The 10,375-nt window shown below is 39.0% G+C and overlaps 1 protein-coding gene across 1 annotated transcript in view; it reads right to left on the bottom strand.

Moving 5' to 3' along the window:
* Positions 1–1,066: 1,066 nt before the first annotated feature.
* The window catches only part of LOC111531951 (olfactory receptor-like protein OLF4), a 30,725-nt gene continuing 21,416 nt past the window's right edge, over positions 1,067–10,375 (bottom strand). Inside the window, 3 exon segments of the mRNA XM_031934112.1 lie at positions 1,067–1,108; positions 1,196–1,896; positions 1,899–2,139. Of these exon segments, the coding sequence (XP_031789972.1) occupies positions 1,067–1,108; positions 1,196–1,896; positions 1,899–2,139 (984 nt within the window).

Here is a 10,375-nt window from a genome sequence, read left to right on the forward strand (position 1 = left end):
GGGTGATTTTGGGCCAGTCTCCTGATCTATCTGTGCCTGGTTTCCTTTCCTCTTCCAGTATTATTCTTGTTCTTAGTTCCAGCAAATAGTATATCTCCTTGGTTCAGCTTTTTCCATGTGGAGGTTAATCCCTATGAATGAACCACTTCCAAAGCTGGTCTTGGAAATGGTCCCTGAAGCTCAGAGTACTTGATCCTTCCAGGTCCTGTTGACATTTCTTGTGATTGGGTGGGACCTCTTGGTCCCAGACTGAGCTGCCAACTGAGCTTCCTTCTAGACCTAAGTTGTGTCTGGTGTCATTCTTTTGGTGGTCTCACTCTCAGGTTTGAATATCTTGAACACCTATCAAGTTTACTTATCAAGTCACCCTTGACCATGGCAGACTGAATGTTTCCCTCCACTTGACTAAACTTCACACAGGCTCTTTCCCAACTCTAGGTTCCTGACCTCCCTTTTCTTATGGCATTTACTTTAGAAAACCTATGAATTATTTCTATGCCTCTTGAAAAATTTTAAAAATTTTAAAAGGCTCTTGCTAGTTTTGCAACCCAGGAATATCATTCTCAACGACCTGGTACTGTCTACTTGAAATGAAATCATTTTATTTTCATATTTCAATTATCAAAATTCATTCAAAATTTCATTTTAATCATTGAGGGTGATGGCACACCTATCCTCCAGGCTCTGTAGGAGGGTAACGACCTAATTTTCATGGACAATTCTTTGTTCCACATTGCAAACCTACCTCCTGTCACAAAGATATGAGAAGTTTTTTTTTGGGGGGGGGTAAAGCCAGTTAGCAAAAATAGCTTATGTTCTTTCTCTCACCCCAGCACTTAAATAGCCTCCTGCCCTTAGTTTCAGCAGACTTGATTTCATACTGAGTTCTGGTGTCTGCTCCGTATTGCAACTGCCTTAAATGAAGTCTTCCCAGCATGTTTAAATTTGTCCAGTACAATTTTTGCTGTGATACCCTGTAATGATTGCTGGCCACTGCCTCTCTCCAGGCTGCAGCTCTGTCTCTGGCCAGTTGGTCCTTTTCCAGTCCTGCCACATCAGGCATCCTTCATCTGTTAAACTGCTTGTGATATTGAGCATCCATCTTGCCCTGAATTTGGGTTTTTCAAGATTATATTAGAGAAGTCCAATTAGGAAGGCATTTAGAAGAGCCTGGGCCTCTACTCTGGAGAAGTACCCTGTACTGAGTACAGCATTTTCCCAAGCCAAGGAATTTCTGCAAAGCCCCCTTCATGTCCCTGTTCCTCAAGCTATAGACAAAAAGATTCAGCATGGGAGTGACCATTGTGTATACCACAGATACAATCATTCCAGCATCTGCTGAGTAGGGGGATGAGGACTGGAAATACACCAGAAAGACGGTTCCATAGAAGAGAGTGACCACTGTCAGGTGAGAACCACAGGTAGAGAAGACTTTGTGCTTCCCCTCAGCAGAGGGGATCCTGAGGATGGTGTGCTTGATGTGGGCATAAGAGACCAGGACACAGGTGAGAGGAATGACTTCCGAGAGAGTGGTTTCAGTGAACATTATGATGTGAAAGACCCTTGTGTCTGAACAGGCAAGCTTGAGGATTGGGAGAAGATCACAGAAAAAGTGTGGGATGGAATGGGAGGCACAGCAAGAAAGCTGAGCTATGAGAAAAGTAAGTGAGAAAGCCAGGAGGCGGGAGCAGAGCCAGGACGCGGCCACCAGCAGCAGGCAGCGCTGGGGATGCATGATTGTGGTGTAGCGTAGAGGACGGCAGATGGCCATGTAGGGATCATACACTATCATGGCCAGCAGGAAGTCATCCAGCAGGGCCAATGCCATGAAGAAGTGCATCTGCATGAGACACTCAGTGTAGGAGATGGTGTGATGCAGTGTCTGGATGTTCACAGCACCTTGGGGACAATGGTGCAGGTGAAACAGGTATCGATGAAGGACAGGTTGGCCAGGAAGAAGTACATGGGGGTGTGGAGATGAGGGTCAGAACCAATGGCCAGGATGATGAGTAGGTTTCCCAAAATGGTGACCAGGTACATGCCCAGGAAGAGCCCAAACAGGAGAGGCTGCTGCTCTGGGTGCTCAGGGAAGCCCAGGAGCAGGAAGTCAGAGATGCTGGTTTCATTTCTAATTTCCTTCTAAAGCGGAAAAAGTAGCAGGTAATTCTGATTAAGTAAGCTATCCTTTAAAAATTACAGAGTCCATGGACATTGGTATGTTTTTCTTTGTTCTTTGGGGAGGTCACTCTGATTCACTAATGGCTGTAATTGCGTGTTTGCAAATATGTACAGATATGGAGACTGTGGACGATGATAATGAAAGGTTGGGATGAAGGTGTTCTTTGGTTTCTAGAATACTGTAATATCGCAAGTTTTCCTCACATATCACCTGAATGAGACTGAACTGGAATTTACCTTAAAGAACTGCTTCAAGTTTTAATTCTCCCTTTAAAACAAACTCTTATAACATCAGTTTTAACCTCAGTGTCTTACTGTGGAGCTAATTTGGGGGTCTTGCACATACTAGGATTTAGTGAGCAACACAAGGAGCTCTGTATGTATGTGGGTGAATGTGTGTGTGTGTGTGTATGTGTGTTGAAGGAGATGGAAGACAGAACAATTTCTTTAGAGGGGAGCCAGTGGAGAGTCAGGGGTCTCTGGTGTGCTGGGAGTGCTCTGGCCCTTTTGCCTTTGATGATCATTGTAATGAGTCAGTGTGACCATGAGGAGGTTGCAAATTTTAAAACACATTATTAAGAGCACACCATTTTCATTTTCGTTATGAACTTCACCATCAACATATTTTGTGTTAAGATCTAGGCTGGGCACAGTGGCTCATGCCTGTAATCCCTGCACTTTGGGAGGCCGAGGCTGGTGGATCACCTGCGGTCAGGAGTTCAAGACCAGTCTGGCCAACATGGTGAAACCCTGTCTCTACTAAAAATACAAAAATTAGCCGGTTGTGGTGGTGTGTGCCTGTAATCCCAGCTACTCGTGAGACTGAGGCAGGAGGATTGCTTGAATGCAGGAGGTGGAGGTTGCAATGAGCCAAGATTGCACCACTGTGCTCCAGCCTGGGCGACAGAGTGAGACTCTAAAAAAAAAACCAAAATAAAACATATTTTTTGTTAAGATCTAGTCCTTGGCATCCTGGAGACTGGATGGGAAATCCTTTCTCTGCTCCTTGTTCTCAGTCTGACCTTAGTCAATTGTCGAGCCTGTTTGAATCTCTGTTTCCTAGTTTGTACCATGTGCAACCTCACAGAGTCACTGAAGTTATTGTTGAAATAACATATATGGAAAGCGGCTCTCATGAATGGTGGTGATTGTTATATCATTAGTAGCAGTAGAAATGGGACCTTGGGACAGAATGTAATAGGAAGCCTTGAATGCTTTCCAGTTCTGTTTCTCACATGTTTTTAAACTTTGGGAAATATTTACCTCTTTTGAGCCTTGCTGTTTTTCTTTTCTTTCTTTCTTTCTTTTCTTTTCTTTTTTTTGCTCTATAGGAGGTAGCAAATAACCCTATCTGATAGTTTTGTTGAGAGGACTAAATGCTGGAGTCAGTCGAAGTCTCTTCATAAACCATGATGTGCAATCAAAGCAAGAAACTCCACTGTTCCTGTTGGATGGTATCGAAGAACAAATACAACCAACACTCAGTGGTAGCACGTGCTAATGTCATGTTTGTTTAGTGTAGTGATTAAAACATACAATTCTCTTTGGAATCTGACGGAATTTCCCCACTCTTTACTCTCTGTGTGACTTTGAGGAAGTCATTTTTTTTTTTTTTTTTTTTTTTTTTTGAGGTGGAGTCTCGCTTTGTCTCCCAGGCTGGAGTGCAGTGGTGCAATTTCGGCTCACTGCAAGCTCTGCCTTCTGGGTTCATGCCATTCTCCTGCCTCAGCCTCCCAAGTAGCTGGGAATATAGACACCCGCCACCACACCCGGCTAATTTTTTGTATTTTTAGTAGAGACAGGATTTCACCGTGTTAGCCAGGATGGTCTCAATCTCCTGATGTGATCTGCCTGCCTTAGCCTCCCAAAGTGCTGGGATTACAGGCGTGAGCCACTGTGCCTGGCCTGAGGAAGTCATTTAACCTCTCTCAGCTTCATTTTCCACATCTGCTTAAATGGGATAGTTACTAAAGTTACCACATTAGAGTAGTTATGAGGATTAAATTTGATAATGATTGTAAGATATTCAGAACAAGACCGATACACTATTAAGTGCTCAGTAAATATGATCTATTATTCTTATTTCTATTTTAAATAAAATGACAGTGCTTTTTCCTTGTCGTTCTGTCCTGGTTAGGACCTGCATGTTGGGCTTGTAAATTGTGAGGTGTCCATATTGAGAGTCATCATTATCACTGTCCACATCACCAACACCACTTTTAAATGGTTGTGATTCTACTCATAACTATTCATAGCAAAGCATCTGTTTTTCTGGGAGCAAAGTATAAACTTGGTCAAATATCTTCATCATCAGAGCCCAAATATTATTAATCATATAATGGAAATAAATAAGATACATCTTGGGCTGGGCACGGTGGCTCACTCCTGTAATCCCAGCACTCTGGGAGGCTGAGGTAGGCAGATCACTTGAGGTCAGGGGTTCAAGACCAGTCTGGCCAACATGGTGAAACCCCATCTCTACTAAAAATATAAAAATTAGCTGGTTGTGGTGGCTCATACCTGTAGTCCCAGCTACTCGGGAGGCTGAGGCACTAGAATCACTTGAACCCGGGAGATGGAGATTGCAGTGAGCTGAGATTGCACCACTGCACTCCAGCCTGGGCAACAGAGTGAGACTCCATCTCATAAAACTAAAACTAAAACAAAAACAAAATAAGATCATCTTAAATAATCATTCACCAGTTCAATTTTAAGAAAAAGAAAGCATGTGAATGAGGTTGATAAAATATAAATGGACATAGAAAAGTAAATTATTGGTATTGACCTGGCGTGATGATTGAGGGTGATTCTGGGAACCTTGCCTGTCCTAGCTGGCTGAGAATGCTGAGAATGAGTTATGCTTTGTTATTGCTCAGGTGCTATACACTGGTTGCCAATGAAGCTTAGAGAGGATGGTCTGAGACTTCTTCTCTACAATGACCTTAGGCTGGACCTGATGAACACCAGAGTTAACCAGAAAGTGATTGGCAGAAAGAAAGAGTAGAAAGGAAGGAAAGGAAAAAGGGAGAAGCTGTGTGGGCTGTGCGTGTGTGTTTGTACATGCACATGCTCTAGATTCTGCTCTCTCTCCCTATTCCTATGCCTCAGTTCTTACCTGGCAATGCTGGCCAGTCTCAAACTCTGCCACTACCACCAAAGATATTGAGTTCACTCCACTGTTTTCTCTTCAAGAAAACATGGCTGGAGTCACAGATTCTTTCCATGTTTAGGAACAGCATAGACTAAAGTCAGGTCTTCAGTGACACCTCAGGCACAGGAGCCAGGAGATGCTGCTGACTTTTCATGTGCAGTGTCTCCTGGGACCCAATCCCCGACCTCCTAGTTAGAGACAAGATAGGGCAATTGTCCAACCTCCCAGCTGTCCCCTCTGGACTATGGTTCCCTGAGTCCCAGCAGTGTCAATGATGCCCCTCGTCAGAACGAGGGTTGGGATTCGGGAGGGTCACTGCTCCTGGATTTTTCCTTGGGTGAGCTGCAGGTTGGATTTGTCATCTTCAGTCACCTTCACTATGACTTTGTCATGGAGTACACACCTTTAGTTAGAGCCCAACATTTATGGATAAAATATAGTATGTTCCAGAAAATAAGAAAAAAGAATAAAACAGATCAAGGTCACATTTTCTACCTTCAAATGTCATAAACATTCTTACTCTCTATAATCCCAGGGCGCAGAGATTAGACTAATGTATAGACCCTATATTAGGTGCAGGAGCTATCTCTGGATTTATTTGTTGATTTATGTTGTAAATATATCATACATAAAGAGAATGTATAGAACACATATGTGCTGTTTAAACAGTGATAATAAAGTTAACGCACATTTTCCCACTGCTCTGTGTAAACAGTAGTTTTGTGTTTTGAAGTAGTTTTGAAGTAGTTCAATCCTTTTAAGGTTCTGTGTGTGCTTCTTTTCAATTATATTCCTTTCTTCCCTCTTTAGAAGAAATGTCTATCATGAGTATGGTGTTACATTGCCTTACTTTCCTTTGTAGTTTTGCCACATATGCATATATGTCTAAACTACATACAGTATGCTCTGAATTTGCCTATTTTTGTACTTTTTGTAAAGGGAATTATACTTTTTTGCATTCTTCTGTTGCTTATTTTGCTCAACATTATTCTCTTAGGGTCATTCATGTGAATGCATGTAGCTGAAGGGCATTCATATCCATTGCTATTTAATAATCCCTCATTATGAACTGTTTGCCTGCTGAATTTCAGAATTCAGAACTTTTGGATTTGAAATTATTTGTATATCATCTAAGAGTCTCTCAGAAGTTTTTAGGGTAGCACTACATAATCAAACACATAGTATTTCCACAACAGAATGAATATTCACACTAAGCGCAACTAATAAAGACTACAAGTAGCCTTGTGCAAATTTAGATCATGGTTTGTGGACTAAATGAGTTCACCACAGGCAGTAATAAAATTTTTTATTGTCAGAGTTTTTCAGAGGATAGAAGGATATTCAGATGAGTGTGTACTCATTATCTCATGTGCATCTAAAAAATTAAGTAGTATAACACATGCAGAAAACTACACAAAACGCAAATGTGCCACCTGAGAAATTATTAGAAACCAATAACAAAAAAACAACGTTCTACTTCATGATCTCTGTATTAGTCCATTCTCACACTGCTATAAAGAAATACTACCCAAGACTGCGTAATTTATTAATATAAACAAAGGAAATTTAATTGACTCAGTTCCGCATGGCTTGGGAGGCCTCAGAAAACTTACAATCATGGTGGAAGGGGAAGCAGGCACGTTTTACATGGCAGCAGGGGAGAGAGCATGTGAGAATGCAGGAAAAACTGCCATTTATAAAACCATCAGATCTTGTGAGAATTCACTATCATGAGAACAGCATGGGGGAAAAAATTTCCTTTCTCTGCATCCTCTCCAGGATTTGTTTTTTGTGTTTTTGGTAACATTCTAACTGGTGAGGTAATATCTCGTTGTAGTTTTGATTTGCATTTCCCTGATGATTAGTGATATTAGTCATTTTTTCATTTATCTGTTGGCCACTTATAAGTCTTCTTTTGAGAAATGTCTTTTCAGGTCTTTTACCCACTTTAAAGTCAAATTATTATTATTTTCACTATTGAGTTGTTTGAGTTAATTATATAGTCTGGATATTAACTCCTTGTCAGATGCATAGTTTGCAAATACTTTTGCCTATTGTCTCTATACTTTATTGATTTTTTTCCTTTTCTGCACAGAACCTTTTTAGTTTAATGTAATCCCATTTTTCTATTTTTGCTTTTGTTGTCTGTGCTTTTGAGGTCTTATTTTAAAAAATTCCTGCCCAGTCCAATTTCTTGATGCATTTTCTCTAAGTTTTCTTCTAGTAGGTTCATAGTTTTGGGTCTTATATTTAAATCTTTAATCCACTTAGAGTTGATTTTTGTATATAGTGAGAGATAGAAGTCTACTTTCATTCTTCTGAATATGGATATCCTGTTTTCCGAATACCATTTACTAAAGAGACTGTCCTTCTCCAATGTGTATTCTTGACACCTTTGTCAAAAATCAGTAGGCTGTTAGGTGCATGGATTTATTTCTGGGTTCTCTATTCAGTTCCATTGGCTTATATGTCTGTTTTTATGCCGGTTACCATGCTGATTTCATTACTATAGCTTTTGAATTCAGGTAGTGTGATGCCTCCAGCTTCATTGTTTCTGCTCAAGATTGCTTTGGTGATCCAGGGTCTTTTTCCTTTTCATATGTATTTTCAGATTTTTTTCTATTTCTGTGATGAATATGATTGAATTTTGATAGAAATTGCATTAAATCTGTGGGTAGTATAGTCATTTTAACTATATTATTTTTTTCAATTCATGAACACAGGATATCTTTCCTTTTATTTGCACGCTCTTCAATTTCTTTAATCAATGTTTTATAGTTTTCATTGTAGAGATCTTTCACCTCCTTAGTATGGGACTTCACAGCAATGAACAGATAATTCAGACATAAAATCAACAAAGAAACATTGGAGTTAAACTGCACTCTAGACCCAATGGACCTAACAGACATTTATAGAACATTCCACACAACTGCTGCAGAATACATATTTTTTTCAACAGCACATAGAACATTCTCCAGGATAGACCATATGTTAGGTCACAAAATTAGTCTTAAAAAAGTTAAAAAAATTAAAATCAGATCAAGTATCTTTCTTACTACAATGCAATAAAACTAGAAATCAATAACAGGAGGAACTTTGGAAACTGTTCAGATGTATGGGAATTAAATGACATGTTCATGAACAACCGATGGGTCAATGAAAAAATTTAAAGAATAATTTAAAAATTCTTAGAGACAAATGAAAATGAAAACACAACATATCAGATCCTATGGGATACAGCAAAAGCAGCATTAAGAAGGAAGTTTATAGCAATAAAAGGTTACATCAAAAAGTAGAAAGATCTTAACTAAACAACCTAATATTGCACCTCAAGGTACTAAAAAAAGATCAGTCTAAACCTAAAATAAGCAGAAGCAAAGAAACAATAAAGATGGAGCAGAAATAAATGAAGTAGGGCCTGGAAAACAATGAAAAGAGCAATGAAATTAAGAGTTAGTGTTTTTGGAAGTAGAAGCAAAATAACCAAACCTTTAGCTAGACAAAGAAAAGAAGAGAGAATACTCAAATAAATAAAATCAGAGATGAAAAAGGAGAGATTAAAACTGATACCATAGAAATACCAAGGATCATAAGAGACTACTATTAATAACTATACACTAACAAATTGGAAAATCTAGAACAAATGGATAAATTCCTGGACACCTACAGCTTACCAAGACTGAGTCATGAAGGAATAGAAAACCTGAACAGATGATTAATGAGTAACGAGATCAAAGCCATACTAATAATTCTGCCATCAAAGAAAAGCCCAGGACCTGACTGTGTCACTGCTAAATTCTACCAAACATTTAAAGGAGAACCAATACCCATTTTACTCACCTATTCCAAAAAACCGAAGAGGAGGGCATACTTCCAAACTCGTGTACAAGGCTAGCATTACCCTGATTGTGAAACCAGACAAGGACATAACAAAAGAAGAAAACTACAGGCCAATATCCCCAAAAAACATCGATGCAAAAATCTTCAACAAAATACTAGCAAACTGCATTCAACAACATATTAAAAAGACCATTCACCATTACCAAGCAGGATTCATCCCCAGGATGAAAGGATGATTTAATATATGAAAATCAATAAACGCATCACATTAACAGAACCAAGGATAAAAACCATATAATAATTTTAATAGATGCTTAAAAGTGTTTGATAAAATTCAACATCCCTTCATGAAAAAAACCCTCAGCAAACTGGGTGTAGAAGGAGCATACCTCGATACAATAAAGGCCATATATGACAAACCTACAGCTGACATCAGTTGAATGTGGAAGAGTTGAAAGCTTTTCTTTTCAGATTTAGAACAAGATAAGGATGCTCACTTTCTGCAGTTTTATTCAAGAGAGTACTGGAATTCCTAGCCAGTGCCATCAGGCAAAAGAAAGAAGTAAAGGACATCCACATTGGAAAAGAGGAAGATGGCAGTTTTCCCTGTTTGTAGATGACATGATCACATATCTCGAAAACCCTGGAGACCCCACCAAAAAACTGTTGGAACTAAAAAATAAATTTGTTAACATTTCAGGATATAAAATTAACATACAAAAATCAGTAGCATTTCCACATGCCAATAGCAAACTATCTGAAAAAGAAGTCAAGGAAGCAGTATCATTCACAATAGTTACAGAAAAATAAAATACTTAGGAATGAACCTAATTATAAATTACAATAATTCATCCACAGATTGTTTGAATTGCTATTATATGAAAACATCATATATGAATAAAATGAAGTTTTTTTCTTTCTTTGTGGTACTTAAATCTTCTATTTATTTTTCTCATCTTATGGCACTGAATGTGACCTCAAGTACAATGTGAAATAGTTGTGGTGAGAGCTGGTATTTTGTCTTTTTTCCTCATTTAGACAGAAAAGATTTGAGAGGCAAGAGCAAACACATTGAAAAGCTAGCAGAAGGCAAGAAATAACTAAGATCAGAGAAGAACTGAAGGAGATAGAGACACAAAAAACCCTCCAAAAAATCAATGAATCCAGGAGTTGGTTTTTTGAAAAGATCAACAAAATTGACAGACC

Source organism: Piliocolobus tephrosceles, chromosome 14 (assembly GCF_002776525.5).
Source record: "Piliocolobus tephrosceles isolate RC106 chromosome 14, ASM277652v3, whole genome shotgun sequence".
NCBI classification, from domain to species: Eukaryota; Metazoa; Chordata; class Mammalia; order Primates; family Cercopithecidae; genus Piliocolobus; species Piliocolobus tephrosceles.